The sequence below is a fragment of the Pogona vitticeps genome, chromosome 2, assembly GCF_051106095.1.
Source record: "Pogona vitticeps strain Pit_001003342236 chromosome 2, PviZW2.1, whole genome shotgun sequence".
In the NCBI taxonomy this organism is placed as follows: Eukaryota; Metazoa; Chordata; class Lepidosauria; order Squamata; family Agamidae; genus Pogona; species Pogona vitticeps.
Window position 1 is genome coordinate 90,123,301 of NC_135784.1, and position 22,963 is coordinate 90,146,263.

Here is a 22,963-nt window from a genome sequence, read left to right on the forward strand (position 1 = left end):
TGACCAAAAGGTGTGGGGAGGAAAAAAGAAGCGTTGAGCAAGATTGGAAAAGTAATGAAGTATCTTGTTGTTCTATATGCACTACTTGGTAGAAGAGAGTATGCCGAGTGTGTGCCTCATTAAAAACAAAACACTTCACTCTAAAGCTGGTATGATTCAGAAGTCATTTGGAACTGAGGAAATCATTTTTAATTCATCCTGATTCTTCCCGAGTGAGGCAAAAACCTTCCAGTGAAACTAAAAACTTCCTGTATAGAGGCAAACCCACCTCCTGTTATATGGCCATGATCAAGCTTGGCAGCACAAGCTGGCAAGGCAGTTTTCAAAATCCAAGTTTATAAATCCAAGAACACAGGGAAATGCTTGTGAAAATTCTAAGTTATTGGATCATAAATTCCAATGGGCTACTATTTTTATTATTTTGAGAAGACACACAAGCAACCCACCACAGCTTTGTTAAACACCTAGAGACACCCTTTCCCAAGGCTTAAAACAAGGATTATTATTTTCCAGACAATATCTCTCACATGAACCAGAAAGCTCCTTCTCTGGACAGTGTGTCAGTTACTGCTATACATTTAAATACTGGCTGAAAACACTGAACTTTCATTTCTTTATTAAGGTATTCCTTTAATAGCAGTCACACAAAATAAAATGAAAGAATAGTGTTGAATTCTACAAGGTCTAGAGATTTACCACTTTTTTAAAAATTGAAAACTGGTAATCTGTGGATTCTGGTTTATATGAGGAGGGGCAACTGCCCCAAAACTTTCCTGTAGGCAACATGATTTCAACAAGCATATTGACAGCACACGGGCTGCACATCTTTAAACTTTCTAAAGCAAATCAATACTAATGCAGAGATAACAACAGCCACTCCCACAATATGCCTGGCAATTCTATTGGCATCCATCAGTGACAGTATTGTTTCCCAGTGATGCCCTTAAGCTATAGGTATTAGTCAATATTTAGTGGTAATGTAAATGCTATCAGCATTAGGCTTATTCTCCTATCACACTTTGATTTTTATCCCAGCATTTCATCTGCTACTCCCTAGCAGCCTGAGCACTGGATTTATTGCCACATCAGTTGTAATTACAGTGAAATGACTGGAAAGTTAGGGGAGAACATTGATCTGTTGGTTCCTCTGCATTCACCTCTACTCCTCTCAGACAGAAAGAAGATGCCCGTACTGAGTCACAAGAAGACAGGATAATGTAGAGGTGTGTAACAAGCGCTTCACTGGGAATGGGAGAACTTCCATGGCTATTAACAGGGACACCGCCGAAACGGTTTTTACTAAACAGGATCAGTTGTGCACTGAATCCTGACGTCTACAGAGAGGACAGGGCCCTTCTGTAGGTTCTTTAAGACCTACACTGCAGACAAAGGTTCAATAAGGAGGTGCTCTCTCTCCCCATCTTTCTTCACCTTCATATTGGCTAATACCATCCCTTTTACTACGTTGTGCATCATATATTCTAGACAGGAGCAGAAGCTTTACTAGAGCAAAAACCAAAACAAAACAAACAAGAAAGGCAACCTCACAAAGGAACAGCTGGATTCCCACTGGTCACTGCTGCTGCTGTAGCTGTAGGCTCTCTCTGCGGTCTGCATGGCACTGAGACTGGGCATCCTGGCCTCTGTGCATGTTGAATGGCAGCCTTGATGCCTGCAGAGAGACAAGAAAGACATGGGGACTGCAATAAGTGTCAGACAGCAGCCACAGCAGATAGTTCTTCTGAGCTATTCATTCATTTCATTTCAGGTTCTCGCGTAAGGTGGGATACTATTACCTGTGTGTTCCTCAATTTTGCAGCTTAGCTCCCCACTCAGCCTGCTTCCCTTTGGAGATATGTGTATTAAAGGCTTTTTCTTTGGGAGGAAAGAATGTTATTGTTATCAGCAAGACAATACTCACTATTTCAGTGTAGTGCAACATAACACAGTCTGCAGTTACCATTTGTTTTTTTCTGAGTTCTTTGACTTTTTGTGCAGGGGGGAAAATGAGTCACGAGTGTTTGGACAGTGATATGTAAAGCACTGTTTAATGTCTGTCAGTGGAAGTTGCTGTCCTTCTCATTGCCTTCATCAGTGCAACTAGGAGAAAGGTGGCTTCCAAATAAAGCAAACATAAAGGCAATTTAGGAGTAGCTGGCTACAGGGATCCATTTTTGGAGAGTACATATTTACTCTGTGGAAGAAGTGAGAACTGTATACATCCAGGGAGGGAGGGTATGAGCAGATCATTTTGCTGGTTTATTATAATTTTAAGGATGGTGGAAAGCAATCTTGATATAATTCTGGACTGAGTAATCTTATAGGAAAGAATGAGGTGCAATCCTGCTTTGATGCATTGTCTCTTCTTTCTTTCATGCTGAGTTTTGTGGGCTGTCTTAAACCACCAGTTACAGCAACAGAACTAATGTTCTTGATTAAGTGTCTCTGTTTCAAGTATTGAGGCAGTGTACCTTTAAGGGTTCTGAGAAATCAGGTATTATTAACCTGCTGTTGATTTCATTGACTCTCCCTGACTGTTGTTTGTGCACTATGTTCTCATTTAACAAAATGCCCATCCATCACAAAATCCCAAAATCCTGGCCAGCACAGGTAGTGTTGAAGACTTCTGGGAGTTTTAGTCCAAGAACATATGTGGACCCAAGGTTGGGAACCATTGGTCTAGACCAGGAGTCTCCAAACTATGGCCTGCAGGCCACATCTGGCCCTCCTTGCCTTTTTATCCAGACCAGTCTGGACTCTAGGACCTTCCCCACCCTGACCCCACCTTTTGGCCTTCCTTAACAGAGCCTGGCAACAGGATAGGTCCCCTCGTCATCCCCTACCCTAATGCATGCACTCTGGCTCTCTTGGCCTATAAACTGTAGGGAAACAACAAAGCTCCCACCCTTCCCCAGATTTTTCTCTTGTGGCCCTCATACTGAAAAGTTTGGAGACCCCTGGTCTAAACCCTTGCTGTTTGCTGTGACTGCATCTCAAGTTAATTGGAATCCTTGTGGATATGGGGAGGATAGGAATGAGTTATATGGGAATATTTGTACTCACTCCTTTCTTGCAAGCATAACACCATGCCGATCTGTTATCAACCCCTGAAGAACATATACAGTGGTGCCTCGCAAGATGGCTTCTTCTATGGCCATGCTTTGCAAGAGGGTTTTTTTGTCGAGACAGATACCTCTCAAGATGAAAAAATTTCATTTGTCTTGCGAGGTTCCCATAGGAATGCATTGCAATGCATTTCTATGGGAAACCGCTTTTCCCAAGACAATTTTTTCGCAAGACAGCGCTTCTCGCGGAATGAATTAAATTCATCTTGCAAGGGACCACTGTATTCCCAACTTTCATGTTTTCACTGCTATACTCCAGCTATGACTCTCATTGTCTGAACAGAAGTCTGTAAATAAATGGTTTGCACTTGGAATAATAATCTGCACAAGAATACCACTATGTTGGCATTATTATTTCCTTTCAACAGTACAGAGAGATCTTATCCTTCTCAGCAGGTGTAATTTGTAGATTGAATTGTTCTGTAAGACATAGAAATTAATCTTTGATATGCAAACTGAACACCTGCTTGAAATGCTAAACTACTTAAGGATTGTGTAACTTCATACAATCAAGGTTAATATTAGGGTGGAATGGATGTAGAGTGAAATGGGAGAATGGCATAATTGGAAAAAAAGTGAGAGCCTGCCACACTTTTCTGATCTTGACTTGCGGGGGCTGGGTTTTTAAATACAGCAGTTTTATCCATAATTCTAGTTGGTGGAGGAACGTTGGGAAATACTTTGTCACAGCATCTGCAATGTGCAGGTAGCCCAAAATAAGATGTGACCAATGGCTTGCTATCTGGTTATATCGAACACTGTCATTGCACCCATAGAAATGGATCGAATCAGCACAATGGATGGAGGCACCACAAGCTCTTCTCCCTCTTGGAGACTTCCCATGCCCCTCAACCCCTAAACCTGTACTTGAGAAAAGTACATTTATATATTTTTAAATTTTATTTGTTTTATTCATAGGGCACATATCATATTGGATTTATACTACTACCACTCATCCCAAATCCTATTTTTCCTGCCCGGGGGGGGGGGGGGCTCTGTAGGCACCATAAGGACAAACTTATCCTTGCACAGTAAAAAGAGGTTAAGTGCCAACTGAAGCTACGGAAGTCTACCCCACTTTTTAAAAATTCTTATTTGCGGTTGAGAAACAATTATTTCCCTCGTTTCACCCTGGAATGTTGGAAGGGACCTTCTTTGAGCTCTTAGGTTTTTCTTTTCGAAAAGCACAGGCCACCACCAGCAGGGCTACCAACAATAAAGTGAACACCCTCGAGCAACTTTGTTTACGTGTTGTTCTTCCTAAATGAGCATTTAGTTTTAATAGATAGATCAGAGCACACATTGGCCGTCCCTGCCACAGATCTACTGGTTTTGGAAGGATGGTGGTAGCAATCCAGTTTTCCTCAGCATATTGTTAAAAGGCCGTGTAGGTGGGGCTCGTCAGCCATGGAAGGCAGCCCACCTAGGAGAAGGAAAACTCCGATTTCAAACCTCCACTGCCTTGTGGCTATATCCACTTATGGAAAAGGCTTCAGGAGTTAACCTCAAGGCAAAATCCGGAGCTGGAGTCCTGAAGGCAGCATGTGTCGTTTTGCCAACTCCTGCGACATTGCTGGAACCAGTTGTATTGGCTCTTGCCTTTCCATTGGACCATTTCAGTGATGTGGACAGGGGGGGATTTGCTGCTTGGGTAACAGCCTATCCTCCATATTATTTTACCCAGGCTTCATGCTCCGGAGAGGACACTCAGAGCATGTTACCATAGTCTCTCGAGACTGAAGGATGCCTATGCTAATTATTAAAAGGTGTGGCTGATGGGGAGGCTAGAGTTGGACACCGTTCCAAGTCTTGGAGGCAACAAGATTGTTGGGATTGTTGGGAATGAGGATAGTGGGGACTGACTCGCTGTGTTACCATTTCATAAGACTCAATACTTGCATGATGGGTGAGCATCAAAATTGTAAATTAAGATATTTAGCCCTTTTAAGTCATGAATAAATGTGTGTGTCTGTGTTGTTGTTGTTTCTTTTTCAAATTAATATATATATTCATTACCATTTCCTTGTGCAAAAGCACCAGTAATTATTACAGTGAAGAAAGTGTAACATGAGAAATATGACTTGCTTTGTGGAATCCTGAACACACCTGCAACCACATTCCCACTCCCAATAAGAAATAAATGTACTGCTTTCATGCTGATCACTCAGGTAACCAAGAATCAATACCTGCAGGATAGACAGTGTGTGTCAAATAAGTCACAATCTCCTTTATAAAAAAAAAACATTCAATTTTGTATTGGTTGTTTGCAGCATTGTGAGCATAGTTCATGCCTTTAAATGAAACAGGTTAATTTTAATCTCAGAAGTAGATGTTGCTTTTCCAAGGTGCAGCATTGCAGGGATCAGCCCCCCGCTCCTCCATCCTGCTGGATCTCGCTCTGCCCTATAGTTGCATCCTCTTTGGCTACTGCAATGTTTTGTGGGTGCTCTGCAGGACCTGTTTCAACTTTCTGTTTCCCTTCTACATTCACTAATGCCTTGCTTTTAACTTGTGAAACTACTGCTCCCCCTTGTTTTTTAACTCTGTACTTGGTTTTAAAGACCCACCCATTTTCTAATCTTATTTCCATAATTTATTGACATAATTCTGAAGACACTGCAACCTTTTAGGATCTTCGCATAAATTCAGTTTGTGTCTCTGTGAGGTTTTTAAAAAGTCTTCTTCTTCTGCCCTTGAAGTGCTTGCAGGTTGTTATATCCTTTCTTTACTTGTCTTAATCCCACAGAATATGCATTTATGGATATTTAGATAGTCAGCCAGCAATGTTCTTTATAAAACCAAAAGAAAAGACAACATTTTCCAAGATCCCATGACTTCTTAGAGGAACTGGCTTCAGCCAGGAAAACTAGAATGCCTCATAACATTTTCTGAGGGGATATAATGGTACGAAACAAAAGTACTGATTAATGATGATGCATCTGGTGCAATGGGAAATTGTAACTTAACATGAATTGAATGACAATCAGGGAGAGCATGGAATATTATTACAGAAAATTACTTGTCATTGCACCCACCTTCCCTGCTGGATAGAATTCATTGCATCATAAGCTTCTATTACTTTTGCGTGTTACTGTTCTTTTCTCTCATAAACATTTCGAAAGCCCCGCCCCCAAAAAATATTATTCCCTTTAGAATCCAGTGAGACTCTGCACCCTACTAAACATGGACTTTATTCCATCTTTTCATTTTAAAAACTACAATACAAAGCCATGTGGCAAGTAGGTTCTTTAACAAATTTCCAGGAATACTCCCAGAAGCATTAATGATTTAATCCCCAGCAGTATTCTCTACAGCCTTAGCACTAAAATACTCCATGGCTATAGCTCTAGAGTGTCCCTGAAATACACCATGTGGACTCAAGGGAGCATTTGCATCCTACTATAAAAGCCGTACAATTGCACTCATTTCGCACGCTAGCAAGGTTATGCTCAAAATCCTGCAAGGTAGGCTTCAGCAGTATGTGGACCGAGAACTCCCAGAAGTACAAGCTGGATTCCGAAGAGGCAGAGGAACTCGAGACCAAATTGCTAATTTGCGCTGGATTATGGAGAAAGCCAGAGAGTTCCAGAAAAATATCTACTTCTGCTTCATCGACTATGCGAAAGCCTTTGACTGTGTGGACCACAGCAAACTATGGCAAGTTCTTAAAGAAATGGGAGTGCCTGACCACTTTATCTGTCTCCTGAGAAACCTATATGTGGGACAGGAAGCAACAGTTAGAACTGGTCATGGAACAACTGAGTGGTTCAAAATTGGGAAAGGAGTACGGCAAGGCTGTATATTGTCCCCCAGCTTATTTAACTTATATGCAGAATACATCATGCGGAAGGCTGGACTGGAAGAAACCCAAGCCGGAATTAAGATTGCCGGAAGAAATATCAACAACCTCCGATATGCAGATGATACCACTCTGATGGCAGAAAGTGAGGAGGAATTAAAGAACCTTGTAATGAGGGTGAAAGAGGAGAGTGCAAAAAACGGTCTGAAACTCAACATCAAAAAAACTAAGATCATGGCCACTGGTCCCATCACCTCCTGGGAAATAGAAGGAGAAGATATGGAGGCAGTGTCAAATTTTATCTTCCTGGGCTCCATGATCAGTGCAGATGGAGACAGCAGCCCTGAAATTAAAAGGCGCCTTCTTCTTGGGAGGAAAGCGATGACAAATCTTGACAGCATCTTGAAAAGCAGAGACATCACCTTGCCAACAAAAGTCCGAATAGTCAAAGCTATGGTTTTTCCTGTCGTGATGTATGGAAGTGAGAGCTGGACCATAAAGAAAGCAGACCGCCGAAGAATTGATGCCTTTGAATTGTGGTGCTGGAGGAGACTCTTGAGAATCCCCTGGACTGCAAGGAGAACAAACCTATCAGTTCTAAAGGAAATCAACCCTGAATGCTCACTTGAAGGACAGATCCTGAAGCTGAGGCTCCAGTACTTTGGCCATCTCATGAGAAGAAAAGAGTCCTTGGAAAAAACCTTGATGTTAGGAAGGTGTGATGGCAAGAGGAGAAGGGGACGACCGAGGATGAGATGGCTGGACAGTGTCTGCGAAGCAACCAACATGAACCTGACACAACTCCGGGAGGCAGTAGAAGACAGGAGGGCCTGGCGTGCTCTGGTCCATGGGGTCACGAAGAGTCGGACACGACTAAACGACTAAACACACACATAAAAGCCATGTGTTGATTGTATGGTTTATATTTTCGTAAAATGGTGGTTTCAAAAAAGAAGAAAATTAGGAAAGAAGGAAGGAAACAGGAGTAAGTAATGTGGGAAACCCATGTTCTTCCACTGAAAAAGTAATGTTACATGGCAATCATTAACACCAAAAGTAACCAGCTGCAAGTCATGAATTATAAGCCATATGTTCCTTCTATATGCCTGATTACGTTGATAACCTTGGGATATATCATGGTGTTATAAAATGCAATCTAAAGTCACATGGTCTTAGAATCTCTGTGCACTGAGGCAACTGCTCAGCTGTGTTTTTTCTGGGGGTGTTGTTTGTTTGTTTGTTTTAAAGAACTGTGCTTTGCTGGTTGCAGTGCCTTTCCCAGTGGCTCTGGTGGCGAGAGTCACTACGTGCTGGTCCTCTGCTGTGGGTGGCAATGGCTGTTGGCTCCCACAGCACCAAACCATTCTTTCTCTGCATCTCCTCTTTCCAGCCCAGCCGCGTCTCCCCTGCTGGAGTGGGAGCGGCTATGGGAGGCAGCCATCCCAAGGCAGTTTACACCAACAGAGGCATTCACAGTGCCAAAATGCTTATAAATAAATAGATTTTACGTGCATGCTATAATAAACTAACCTCTGCAGGCACAGTGAAATACCATACTTTGTGTCCAAAAACCACAGTTCTGGGCAAACAATTCTGTGCTTCCTTATACATCATTTAATCACCTTATTTAAATCATTTTTAATTATGCTAAACCCAATTCAACAGTGGTTCTCATTGACAGTGGAACCACATTCTAAGCTGTGGATAAATATAGAACAGACATGTGTTAACCTTCCAATTGCATTTTGGTCCCACACCACAACCATTTTGCAAAAGGAGAACACGCATTTCATAAAGTGTCTAGTTCTTAGAAGACAAGTGCAGGAGAAATGTATTACATTATTGTCATATCTTTTGAGAACTGGTAACAAGATCCTATCAAACACTGATGCTTCTGGATGATGGAATTAGTGTTTTTATTTACATAATCATAAACATTAAGTAAGCTATGGAAGCATCAAAAGCATTGCTAATTTCATCATTCTAATCTTTAGCTTTTACTTTTTTGTAGGTGGCTATGCTGTCAATGCAATATGCAGTATTAAACTCTGGGGAAATGCGTCATTTTCAAAGCAAAATTACTGTAATCTGAAAACTCTAGGAAAATTGGCAGTTAATTTGTTAAAATATGGTGCAACTGGAGAAGGGCAATAAGATGATAACTTCATGAAATAAATTATCATGTTAATTACAAAAGGATTATTTAGTGCTGTATGAAATCTTCTGTCTTTGCTGGAGGGAAGATGGAGTACCTCAGGACAGGAAGGATGCAAATATTGTCACATTGTACAAGAACAAAGGTGAAAGGGGCAACTGCAATGACTACTGTGGCATTGTAGGGAAGCTGCTTGCCGGTGTTGTGCTGCAGATGCTCCAGGTACTTGCAGACAGAGTCTATCCAGAATCACAGTGTGGATTTCAAGCTAGTAGATCCACCACTGACATGGTATTTTCCCTCAGACAGTTGCAGGAAAAATGTAGGGAACAATGACAGCCACTCTTTGTGGCCTTCATAGATCTATCAGAGGCTTTTGATTTGGTTAGCAGGGACAGCCTTTTTAAAATACTTCCCAAGATTGGATGTCCACCTCGACTCCTTAACATCATCAGGTCTTTTCATGAGGAGATGAAGGGCACTGTACTTTTTGATGGCTCAACATCAGATCCCTTTGATATCTGGAGTGGAGTGAATCAGGGCTGTGTCCTCATGCCAACCATGTTTGAGATCTTTTTTGCTGTCATGCTGAAGCACGCCTTTGGAACTGAAGCAGAGGGTGTCTATCTCCGGACTAGATCAGATGGAAAGCTCTTTAATCTCTCTAGATTAAGACCGAAGATCAACGTTCAGCTGAAATGCATGCAGACTTCCTCTTCGCCAACAATGCAGCTATTGCTGCCCATTCTGCTGAAGAGCTCCAACAATGTATGAACCATTTTAGTAAGGCCTGCCAAGACAATGGATTAACAATCAGCCTGAAGAAAACATAAGTCATGGGCCAGGGCATGGACTCACCTCCCTCTATTACCATCTCTACACAAGAACTGGAGATTGTTCATGATTTCGTGTTTCGTGTACCTTGGCTCAACCATCTCTGACACTTTCTCTAGAAGTCAAGCTGGAAAAATGCATAGGCAAAGCAGCTACCATGTTCTCTAGAATCACAAAGAAAGTATGGCTTAATAAGAAGCTGATGGCATATACCAAGATCCAGGTCTATAGAGCCTATGTCCTGAGCACACTCCTGTACTGCAGTGAGTCCTGGAGCCTTAGTGCACAGCAGAAGAGGAAGCTCATCACATTCCATATGCATTTTTGGTATCACCTGGCAGGACAAAGTTCCAAATGGAGTAGTCCTAGAACGAGCTGGAATTTTTAGCATGTATACATTACTGAAACAGCGATGTCTACGTTGGCTTGGGCATGTCATGATGGTCAGATTTCAAAAGATCTCTTGTATGGAGAATTATGCAGGGAAAGTGCCCCAGAGGGAGATCACAGCTGCGATACAAGGATATCTGCAAGCGGGATCTGAAGGCCTTAGGAATGGACCTCAACAGATGGGAAACCCTGACATCTGAGCATTCAGCCTGGAGGCAGGCATTGCATCATGGCCTTTCCTTATTTGAAGAGACCCTTGTCCAGGAGGCCGAGGCAAAGAGGCACTCATGAAAGCAGCAAAATCAGGGAGCTGGACAGGGAACAGATTGTATTTGTCTTCCATGTGGAAGGGATTGTCACTCTTGAATTGGCCTTCTCAGCCACACTAGATGCTCTTCCAGGTCCTCCATACAGAGCACATTACAATAGTCTCTCGAGACTGAAGGGTGCCTACATATTTAGTGCCATTAGAAAGAAAGTAATCTGCCTTAAAGTAGATCATTTTAAGTAGATGGTAACTGCATTCAGATGGTATTCAAAAAATAACCATACTGCACTCTGTGAGTTGTGGACTATTTTCTAAACTGAATAAAGATTCCAGTGTATTGTCTGCTATAAATTGCCTCATGACCAAGGGACCATTTGAGTGTGTAGAGCCAAGTGTGTTCTGTATCTGTAGCAAGTAGTGTGAAATAAAAATATAACACAATCAGAAAATAAAATAAAAGTGGATAGAAATTTCATTTTTAATAAAATGGGATAACCTATTGACAACCAGATTATTTTACATTTGCTGTGCTCCATCATCCTTTCCCAAATAGTATGAGATATTTTGTGTCCCAATATGAGAGCTTGGCTTAGGGAGAAAAAAAGGGACAAAAAAAAAAAAACCGCAACAGATTTGTTTGGACATTTTTCTGTCCCTCCTGTTCTTGTTTTTTGTTTCGGTCAGGGGAAAGATATGTGGCTGAGCTGAAATGTTTACAAATGTTCAAGTAACAAACTGTAGGATTCTTACACTATAGGTCTAGTCCTGTGTGGATTCTGTAGCAAAATGTGATGACTCAGGAGGACTGCATGAGGGTTAATACTCTTGTCTCTGAAGGGTCCTGAATCACATTGACATTTCAACAAACAGAATGATGTAACCAGTGCTTAGTTTTGTAATCAAAAGCAAACATCCAGATTAGATTATTTACACCTTATCTTGAAGGGTTTTTTTAAAAATAAATAAATCACTTGGTTAACATTCAGATCTTTAAAAGCTGTTTATGTTCTAGAAGGAGAAAAGAAAACCAGAAAGAGGCCATATTCTAATCAGCCCTAAGTTTCAGGAGTTCCCTGATAAATTCCTAGGATCAAGGATTAGTGGAGAGATGGGCAAGGAGTGTACCTTCTGATGCTACTGGGCTGCAACTCCTAGCAGTATTCACCAACACAGCCAATGATAAGAAATGCTTGTTGATTCAGTTCATTAACATCTAGAAGTCAACATTTATCCACTTGTTATCCACTAGAGTCTCAACATGGGACCAGGTTCTATTGCCAGCATTCTCATGAAGCACACCACTGCACATGCAAATTGTATATGAGCTAGGGGTGACTGACCAGGAAAGAGAACCTGGTGTGATGGATATCTTGATGAAAGCATGTGACTGCTGTAAAGAAGGCATATTTTATACTGGGGATCATTAATAAAAAGAGGTTACCTGTCATTCTGGTTCTTTGAGTGGTCATCTGTGAATTCACACTAATGGGTTAATCTGCACCTGCGCAGAGCAATCTCAGAATCTTCTAGAGCTTAGGCACATGGTGCTGGGACCTCCCCCATGCTGCCTATAACTCCGTCCCAGTCCCGAGTGCCTCAGTTCCATTTCTGCCGCCGTTGTAGCAGCATCTTTTCGTGTAGTGTTTTTTCTCCTTTCCCTTATCTTGAACCTCCCGGTATAGTTGACGATTTTGGACTGTTTGACTATCCCTTTGGACTTGTGAGTTTAGCAAAAAGCATATAACTGGCTTGTTTCTGTGTATTTTTTGTTCTGTGTTTATGGGCTTGTCAGGCCCTTTTAAGCGTTGCTCCTCCTGCCTGAATAAGTTTCTGTTGTCGGATGGGCATTTCCAGTGCTTATTTTGTTTGGGGAAAGAACACCAGCCGGGTCTTTGTTCGGTTTGTAAAAGTTTTGCCAAACCGGCATTGAAGCAATGACTCCAATGGTTGCATTCATATTTGTGGGAGAAGTCTCTCTGCCCTTCTAGAAGTTCGGCCATGGAGCCGCAGTGGAGACCTCTTCAGTTGCAGGCTCTTCGCCAAAGCAAGCTAAGAAATCTGTGAAGGTGTCGTCTTCAGGCTTGAAGTCAACTGCCTCGGCTTTGATGTTGAAGCAACACTCGGCCTTGATGCCGAAGAAGAGGAGAAAGGTGGCCCGGGAGTCCTCTGGAGCGTTGGCTGTTATTTTGCCTTCACCCCAGAGAGACTCTTTGGGCCCAAGTGTGCTGTCGGGTGATGAAGATTTGTTGGGCTCCAGGCCTTCTGTTGCACCATCTCCACACTTATCCCTCTCTCCAGATCCAACTGATACCTCTGCTGAGGTTCAGATGGTCATACAGGTCAGACCTGGTTCAATGCAGGGCTCGATGTTGAGACAGGCGTTTCCATCCCCACGTGCCTCTCTTCATGAGAGACATTTGGAACTGGCTCCCAAGCCCGAGATATTCCACCTCCGACAGCTGGAGGATCTCCCCATGTCGGGATCGTCCCAGGCCTCGCTGGGATGACTACAGATGCTTCCTCGAGGACTTTGAGCTCAGTCGCCGTCGGTACCTGGCTTCTTATGACCCTTTTACAGGTTTCGTCAGTGGTCTCGGTACTATTGCTCCTATTCTCCCCCACCACCTCAATACTGAAAGCATCTCGGGGCTTCTTACTATGTGGAGGATGAGCCTGGATGCCACCCTCTGCTGAGGACCTGTGCACCTGTGATGCAAGAGCCAGTGCCATCAACCCTGGCTAGTCGGTCTCGTTTGGTGCTGACACCGGTGCAGCATCCTGCTGAGGACCTGATCCTGGTTACTTCCTCTCCTGGGATCGATCAAGACTTTTTGCCGGACCGTCCTTGGACTTGGATGCTTCCATTGAGGAGCTGGACAAGGATTCACCTCAGAATTTGCCCACTCCTGACTCTCATGTTGCGGAGAGCCACCCGCCCTCTCCTTGAGAAGACTACACTGCTTATTCGCACCTCATATGTAGGATTGCGAAAGTTATGGACCTGGCAGCAGATCAGCCTCCTCTGGAGGAGGTAGACAAGGTCTATGAAGATATCACAAAAGACCAGTCTCCTCTTCTTTGCATAGCTTTTATTTCTTCCCTGCTCAAACTTGCCAAGGAACCTTGGGAGTAACCTTCCACCTCTTGTCAAATTCCAAGAAGAGTCGAGAATTTGTACAAAACACATGGCGCTGGCACTCCCCAATTCTTTTGTAGTGGATGCTACTCAGAACAGAGCAAGGAATAGATCAGCCTCCACACCCAACAACAAGGAGGGCTGGAAGTTGGGCATCCTAGAGAGACAGATTTACTCTCTTGCATCTTTTATTCTCAGAGTAGCTAATTATTTGGTGGCAATGGGTGCTTATCATCGCCACTTGTTTCTGAGAAATCTGTACAGTCTCTTAAAAATTATCACACTATTTTCAGAGAGCTCACAGACCAAACAATGAATTATCTATTTCAGAATCTCTTCTGGTTTTGGCATCAATGTATCCTCCTCCACATACTCCCCCCCCCCCCCAATTTTGGAATATCAGAGACAGAACTTCTGAAATTACATCTTTAAGTTCCTTTCATATCCTTGGATGCAATTGCTGTTCATTTGGTAATGGAGACTTCATTTAATGTAGCTGGCTGCTCCCATACCACTTGTTTATCTATCCTCGATGGCAGCCCCTTTATTGTGTCCTTTTTTCTGTCTGAACTTAATTCAGCTTCATTTTGGGAGAAGACAGAGGTATAGTATGTCAGTAATTGGTCTCATAAATGAGATCAAAAACCACGAAACAGGAAAATCCAGGCTTCCTTCACTACCGATTGAAGTGAACTGCTTGAGTCAACACAGTTTCCGGGACATGAACTCTTGGACAACCTGTATTTAAGGCTGTTTCGATTTTACTAAAAAGAAACCACTTAATACCGTATCTTTACTGTTCAGTGACTCAATTTTGGTAACGTAACGCCAAATTCATTATCTATAGGGAAACTGTTCTGTTCAAAGGACTAGAAAGGCCAATTATTAAACAACATGAGTTTATTTAAGTGAACAAAGAAAACATTTCTCTACCATTTCATTTCTAAGCAACAGCATAACGTTTCAGCACCTTCTATAAAAGTTAACTATTGAAACAAAACAAAATCTAAACTATAAACTAAGGAAAACAAATGATATTCTTACACAGTCCATATTGTTAAATCAGGTTCCTTCGTCTGGATCAAAGATATTCAACGCCATGTTTTCAGATACCCAAAACTCTCTTCTTCTCTCACTAGAGTCCCTTTTTTTTAACTTCTTGTAAATTTCTCCAACCTGCCCCTTCCTGACATACTTGACCAATCACGAAGGAAGGAATTAGCATAGGGTACGCCCTACTTTCTCACCAACACCAAAGAATTGTTTATAATTCAGGTTAGAAATATTTTGACTCTGCTGTGTTTTTCTCTCCAGCTGCAGCGATAAGCTTGGCGACATGAAGCTGAAAATAACTACTAGTAATTTTCCAGAACTTAGCCTGTGTCAGACTCAAAATGGATTTCTCTATGGTTAAAACATGACTACATAACCCATCTCTAATTAGAAAAATACACTTCATCACATGTTGGGCAGTTCCACCTTCTCTCTTACACTTGTATTTCTCTTTTTTTCTTTGGACTAGACCAAGCACTTCCTCATTCTTCATCTCTCTATCTCCCTGAACATAGCTAAAAATACTCTTTTATTATTTTTAAACTTATCTTGCTAACCAGAACTCATACTGAGTTTTATCTCTTCTGAAGTTCTCCTTATAACTTTTAGTTACTTGTTGGATGATCATTAATTTACCTCTCCTCTCCTTCCCTTTCCTATACTTGCCCCTTTAAATCTCAGTTCATCTGAAACAATGTAGCCACCCTGTTTTCCTTGGACATCTCCCACTTTTTTTTCCTCACAGGAATTCTTTGTAACTGCATCTTTTAAAGAAACTTCCATTGATTCTGAACCTCTTCTCTTTGAATATTTATTGTTAATTGAAATTGGTTAAGATTTCAGAGGGACTAAGTAACAGCTAGAATGGAGTGGAATGGGCCAGACTTGATGAGGCAGTGGATAATAAAAATTTATACCAAAAGAAACAGGATTGAAAGACACACATCAGAACAATATTTCAAAATTAAAACCATTAAATATAATTCTTTTATTAAGACCATAATGCCCTCAGACCTTCCAGAAAAGAACAATATGGTCTGGAACTGCAGCTTTTGTCACTGATGTAGCAAACCACAATACAGCCCCCAGGAACCACATTACATTATCCATTCTGAGCAGAAAATCCATCTTGCACAACACAGCCCAGAAGACAAACTCAGAAATTCACCTGTCCCACCAGAGTAGATGGGCTGATACAACAAGCCTCAAAATATCCCCAGGAACCACACTGCTGTGCCTGCTGAAGACAGAAAATCGATATGCCACAGAATAGCCCAGAACTGCAACTTTCAAGGTTTTATAATGGTCTTGGGACATCAAACACTTAATGAAAGAGTTAAATTTGATCGCTTTGATTTCAAAGTTATGTTCATATGTGTATTCATTACATCCCACTAGTTTTGGCATCAATTTTTCTTCACAAGGGCCCATTCTGGCCTCTTCTGTTTCATTCTGTTCCATTCCAGCATTTACAGTTCCACCTTCCGAGTGTTCATTGCACCAGTCTTAGATTTTCCTTTCCTCGATATAACAAATCTCAGGAGGACATGGCCATTTGGACACAAGGTTCCCACTACTTCCAGATGGTAGCCATGCCAGTGAGTTTTAGGTGCAATACAGCTGATCCCCTTGTTGCCTCTTCTACCATCTGGAAGATTACCTTGTAAGCAAGGTAGCTGAGGAATTTTTAGACCTTCCTTTCTCAGCAGAATTCACTTCCAGAAGACAGGGGGTAGTGAAAGTCTCCCACCATTACTGCACCTCTGTTTTGAATGTTTGGTAATCTGATTTGGTGGCGGAACCTCCATGTCTTCACTCTGGATTAGAGATAAGTAGAAGATCCCACCACCACACAGTGATGCTTCTGTTGTTTCTTTTTACTTGGATTATAATCCAGATGATCTGTGCCAGTCTTTAATTTTCCTAATCATGGATTTCCTTACAGATGAAAAATCACCCTCCACATACAATGTTACTCCTCCTTCCTTTATGTGTAGCCTGTTCCTTTTGAATAAGCTATATTCTTTAATTATTACATTCCAGTCATAAGTCTCATTCCATCAAGTTTCAGTCATAAGTCTCATTGAACAAGGTTTCAGTAATGCTTGCTGTCTCACCACTGTTGGTTTTGACCAGTAGCCATTCAGAATTATTGCCCTTTTAGTGCTGTCTTTCCCTAACCCCTTTCCTCCCTTCTACTGCATGTTTCACACATAAAGACATAAAAGTAAGGAAATCTGGCTAAGTATGGCTTACTTCATTACTGCATGAATGATGGATAAGTAACACAGCAGCACATAATTACATCACAAGGAACTAGTTCTCATTTCACTGGGTACAAGAACAGGAAAGATCTGTGAAATCGAACTCTGCAAGAGATTTGCCATATACATATTTAACGCTGAATTTAAAGAGCACAGTCAAGCTGCTAGTAAGGCTGTTATCCAATGATTCAGTAGGAGTTTAGTAGAAATCAGGAATGTGTTTCTTGTTCATCGGGTGCTAGAAGACAGTTTAGCTAATAGTACTTGGCCAACAGGTTTAAGGATATTTAGTCTGCTCAGTGCAGAAACCTTCACCTTATCATGGCAGTCTTTATTTAATTTCTAAAATATATATCTCCCCTCTGTGCTGGAAATTCCAGCTTGCTATTTATTTCAGCCCGGTGTTCAGGGTAGAGTCTATCTGGTACAAAAATAAATCAATCTAAAATACCTGCAAAGGAAATTGTACTCTGAATAAATTAGATAAACCAATAAAAGAGATATTTATGCAGTTCCATTTCATAATGTTCTCAAATTGACATTATTTATTTAGTTATTTACTTATTTAGTAACTCATTCATTCATTCATTCATTCATTCATTCATACATACATACATACATACATACATACATACATACATACATACATACATACATACATACATACTCTGGTTTATCTTCAGATTTTATTTATTTATTTATTTATTTATTTATTTATTTTATTTATTTATTTATTTTATTTCTATCCCGCCTATCTGGTCGTACTAGACCACTCTAGGCGGCTCACAACAAGCAGCATTATATTTTTATCCTTTTTAGAAAAGGGCCCAAGGCTTATGTCATTAAAATGATCATATTTAATACTGATGCAAGCTTTGTTTTAATATTTAAAACACAAAGCAACAAGACACAACAATCCAGGGCACAGTTACACAATGAAAATGAATCAGTAGCTGGATTGGAGTTTTTGAAAAAACTACAGCAATGGTCCCCAGATGTTACTGGACTTCAACTTCTAGAAATCCTGGCCAGCAGAGGTTGTGGTGAAGGCTACTGGAGGCCCAAGGTTGAGGACCACTGGTCTACAGGATGTCCTCTCGTGCTCACTACCATTCACACTTGTCAAAATACAGCCCTAGCAATTGTTTTCTGTTTGGATGAGAAGTGGTTAACTAATGAAAAAGAAGTCAACTTCTGGGATTTTCCCCTGCTTTGTGAAAGGTAGTGAGCAGAAGAGGGTATCCTGCAGGCCATCCTTTTTCCTGCTCACAATGTAGGAATGATATTGTGCAGCAATATTGGGTCATTTCCTGGTATTTTGAATCATGGATACAGAAGCACAACATCCATTAAATGAATTTTTTTTTGAAGAGTAGAATTGTATGCCTTTTTAAAACAGAAGTTTAAGCATACATACACTACACACAAATTGCAACAGAAACTTCATTCACATAGAATTACCCAGTGTTAGAAGATCCCAGGAGATGAGCACATGATCTTTACTATGGCTGCTGGGAAAGGACAGAAGCAAGAACAGCTGGGATGTGGCTGCAGTCCCTCTGTGGCAAAATATTTGATGGACTGATTTTGGACTTAATGAAATGGTAAAGCAAAAGTGTGACTGCGATATATCCAATGGAGAAACATAAACACCCTTTAACCTGTCAGGCAAACTAATGATGTCATGCCCGCTCTACAGAATGCATATTAGAAAGCTATGTTCCAATTTCCTTCCCCTGGGGCAGGCTATTTAGAAAGACAAGCTTTGTTGAACCAAAAGCTCTACGGACATGTTGTGTGTCTGTTTTCCAAAAGATGTCCACTTGCTTTTTGAAATTAAAAAAGAAAGGGGGGTGGAGAGTTGGGAGTTAGTTAAGATTGCCACCAAAAACCTAGGTAAAATTAATCCATACTCTGGGAAAGAAAGACAGTGTTAAAATACAGGGACCAAAAGCAAATTATTTGAAATGTGGTGTTGGACGAGAGCCCTACAGGAACCACAGACAGGCAGAAAAGCAGAAAATGGTGCTCAACTCAATCAAGTCAGGCCTGAACTCTGTAGAGCAAAAATAAGACAACTGAGGCTATTCTACCATGCACCTACAATGGGAATACAGAACTGACCAGAGAAGACATTATTGCTGGGAAATGTGGGGGGGGGGCAGTAGGAAGAGAATACAAGCTAAAATGAGACAGATTGTGTCACTAAAGGAAGCCACATCTTTTTAATTTACAAGACCTGAGCAGAACGTAATGGAACAGAAAAATTGGAGAGAATACTGTAGCCTAACATGAGATGCTGCTGGTTTGCAAGATCTGAGGAAAGCTGCTGTTGATATGACATTTTGGGAGTCATTAATTCATATAGTCACCATACAACAGAAGTGACGTGATGGCACGTAACATCTTTGGAGGTTCTTTTCTTCATTACCAGACAATTTTATAGTAATAAAACAGGTGGAATGGTTGAAACTATGATAGGCTGTAGGTACAAAAGCTTTGTTAACATAAAGTAAGACCATTGCCAGGCAGAAAGCAAAAAACTCGGAGATTTCCCAGCTTAAATGAGTGAACTTTTGAATATTTGTTATCTGTTATTTTAAATATATAAATGTATTTTCAAATATTTTTACAACCATACACGCAGAAAACCTTTGCTAATATGGATGCCTGTTTGGCTAGGAAAGAGTTAGAAAATTATCCTCTTGAGATTCAGTTAACTGGGTACTGACTGACTGGGTCAAAAATTCAGATTACCACAGACCTGGAGCTGGTTTCCACTTTGAAGATTTATGTCAGGAACCTGGTCTCAGAAATCCTCACAGAATGTTTACTGAAGGCATTCAGGGCTGGGACAAACACAACTGCTCTGTGCTTCTCTGATGCAGAAACACTTTAAATATGCCTTATAAAATTGTATGCTAATATCCTGGAGATACATAGCAATATGCCCCTTTCTGGAGCATTGTCGGTCCATTACTTTCTTTAAAATAAGTCTGCTTTGTGTGTGAATGTTTTTCACTCTTCAAAAAAAAAAAATCCTGTCTTTTGACTATTTCTGTGATCTTTCATTAACATCCAAACATGTCCCTTTCTGGCCCACAAAGCTGCAGCTATATACTGTATCTATTTTGGAATGCTGCTGTTGGTAAGCTTGTGCCACCCGTGTTCAGTTTATAACAAAGTCACTATTTTATCAATGTGTAAGGCCTTGAAGGATCAATATTTCAGCTCCAGCAACCTGGATTGTTTCCAAATTAAAAAAAAGCAGGAGAGATTAACCATTCTCTTTCAAGAAAAGTAAAACTGGATTTTCAATTTGTAGTGATGTATGGAAGCGAGAACTGGAACATAAAGAAAGCTGACTGCTGAAGAATTGATGCTTTTGAATTGTGGTGCTGGAGAAAACTCTTGAGAGTCCCCTGGACTGCAAGGAAAACAAACCTATCCATTCTAAAGGAAATCAACCCTGAGTGCTCACTGGAAGGACAGATCCTGAAGCTGAGGCTCAGATACTTTGACCATCTCATGAGAAGAGAAGACTTCCTGGAAAAGACCCTGATGTTGGGAAAGTGTGAGGGCAAGAGAAGAAGGGGATGACAGAGGATTAGATGGTGGGACAGTGTCATCGAAGCTACCAACATGAATTTGACCCAACTCTGGGAGGCAGTGGAAGACGGGAGGGCCTGATGTGCTCTGGTCGATGGGGTCACAAAGAGTCAGACATGATTAAACGACTACACCACCACCACAACAAAAACATTTTAAATCTGGGGATGATTAAGGTTGTTTGTTCTGCATGGGGGAAAATTTTAATTTAAAAAGTCATAACTCAAAAACCTGCTGCCCAAACAGTCCCAAATTTGGTAGATAGCAAGTGCAGACTGATTGCTACAGTTGTCCCAAATTTGGTGCTGATTCAAAATTCAGTTTCAATGCCTTTTTGTTTGTTTGTTTGGGCTGCCCCTATTTTTAGAATTGCCTTAACACATGTTGATTTGCCCTGCTACAGAATAACATAAATAACTTCATGAAGCTATCATGATGCAACCTGATACATGTTATTTGGAGGTACAATGGGAACATAACAGTTCGGTTTCTTTTTGCAAAGTGGCATAGTGATCTCTAATGTTGTGTATATATATATGAGTCGTCCCATGAGATTCATCATCTAGAGAGAGAAAAAGGAAATGAGAAGTTAAGGCTTAAAAGTATCACACTGATGGATGAACAGTAGACATGGGGACAAACATAAAAACAAATCACAGTATTGGTTGAATATCAATGATTTGTCAGATATTCATCCCTTCTTATTGCTAAGAACTGGAGATTCCCCTGAATACAAAGGGACATATATGCACATTTTATAATTGTCCATTCATCTCTCTGCCTATGCCCACATGGAGAAGCTGATCTGCACAAGTATAGGCAGAGAGAGGAGCAGTGACCAAAAAGAATCATCCCCTGCTGTCATTGCAAATAGTGGGGGAGGGGGGAGAAGGATTCCCTTTGGTCAGGTTTTATGTCTGCCTATGCCTACGTAGGATCCATGCAAGCATAGGCAGACAGAGGCCTGACCAAAGGGAATCCCCCCTTCCTGTCATTGCAAATGGGGGGGGGGCAGATTCCCTTCAGTCAGACTTCCAATGTCTGCCCATGTAAACCTTGATGACCCATGAACCAAGACAAAGCACCATTTTGGTGGCACATCCCCATTTCTACTTGCTAGCCTAATACCAGCCCAGAAAATAAAGAACAGGGAGAAATTAGCTGATCCTGGACTTGTTGTGCTGTTGAGTTGTTACACCCTTTCCCCCCTCTCTTCTCTCCTCCTTTGTGTACCCTTGATTCCTTTTAGCCCTTTGTGTGATGGTGGTTTACTAGCTATTTCAACCTTGACTAAGAGGTTCCCGGTTTATATGGTCAGTATTACATTCCTTTCAGTGTTATCTTCAGTGTACCCTTAAATCATTTCTTTTGACCACCATCTAATCAAGCAAAAAGCTCTTCATAAAAACTATGTTGGGAATTTTGGTTGTTCCTTTTTAGCTAGCAGACTATGAGGTAAAATAAAGCAGCAACAATACAGAAAAATGCAGATGAAAGTGATTGTGCTTTCTTGCATGGCACTGATAGATGATCAAGTCTCTGCTCCATAAATTAGGGAGGACAGAACAACAACTTTGTACATCTTTAGCTTAATGGAAAGATTGATTCCACAGTGTCTCTTAGAGCCTGGCATGAATATTTTACTGTGTGATATCTGTATTCTACTCATATGTCTGAAGAAGTGGATGATGTGCCACAAAAGCTTGTATTAAAATATGGCAGTTAGTGTTTAAAATGCCACAACATTTCTTTCCTTTCCTTTGTTTTCTGTTTCTTGCTGAAATGTTTGCAAAGACTAAAAAGGCTACAATTCTGAAAACAAAGTTGACAGTTTTCTTTTATAAAGATGAATAAGTGTCGCATCTTTTAACTCCTGGGGGATTTTCCTTGTGAAATAGGTGTGTAAATAAATCATTGGAGTTGCTGATCACCACCTTCTTTAGAGGTCACCTTTGGAACTGCATTTTCCTGGGGCATTTCCATTGGACTATTGGTTAATACCCTTTGTGGTTCTTTCAAAAACAGAAAGAGGTCTATGGAATTTGCTGATTGGAATTTGTGGTCACCTGCGAATTGTTTCATCACTAATTTCAGATCATATGTTGAACAGATTTTGAAAATGCTTAGCTCATCTCTTCATAATCTGTGACTTGCCAATGGTGAACACTGAGCTTTCAGAGCTGAAGAGGGTGACTTGCCCACAGGTTGGGGGCCACAGACAGTTTTGACTCCTTTGAATAATTTATTTGTTTCTCCATGATGAGAAAAGTCCTGAATTTCCTCCGCCTTCCTACTGAGCCATGAGTTCTGAAGGTCCTGAGTAGACATGG

The 22,963-nt window shown here is 41.1% G+C and overlaps 2 protein-coding genes across 30 annotated transcripts in view; both read right to left on the reverse strand.

Annotated features, from left to right (window-relative positions):
- SGCD (sarcoglycan delta) overlaps nucleotides 1-22,963 on the reverse strand; it is a 631,892-nt gene that overhangs the window by 368,891 nt on the left and 240,038 nt on the right. For 26 of the 29 annotated variants that reach the window (XM_078385606.1, XM_072990004.2, XM_078385604.1 and 23 more), the window contains one exon: nucleotides 1,549-1,672. The exons of 1 other annotated variant lie outside the window; for it this stretch is intronic. In XM_078385606.1, coding sequence (XP_078241732.1) covers nucleotides 1,549-1,635 — 87 coding nt within the window. In that variant the 5' untranslated portion in view covers nucleotides 1,636-1,672. Of the gene's footprint in view, nucleotides 1-1,543; nucleotides 1,673-22,963 lie in introns of all 29 variants that reach the window. 2 more of the 29 variants (XM_078385607.1, XM_072990017.2) reach the window with 1 other exon arrangement.
- LOC144586791 (uncharacterized) overlaps nucleotides 1-22,963 on the reverse strand; it is a 168,235-nt gene that overhangs the window by 107,024 nt on the left and 38,248 nt on the right. The window lies entirely within an intron of this gene.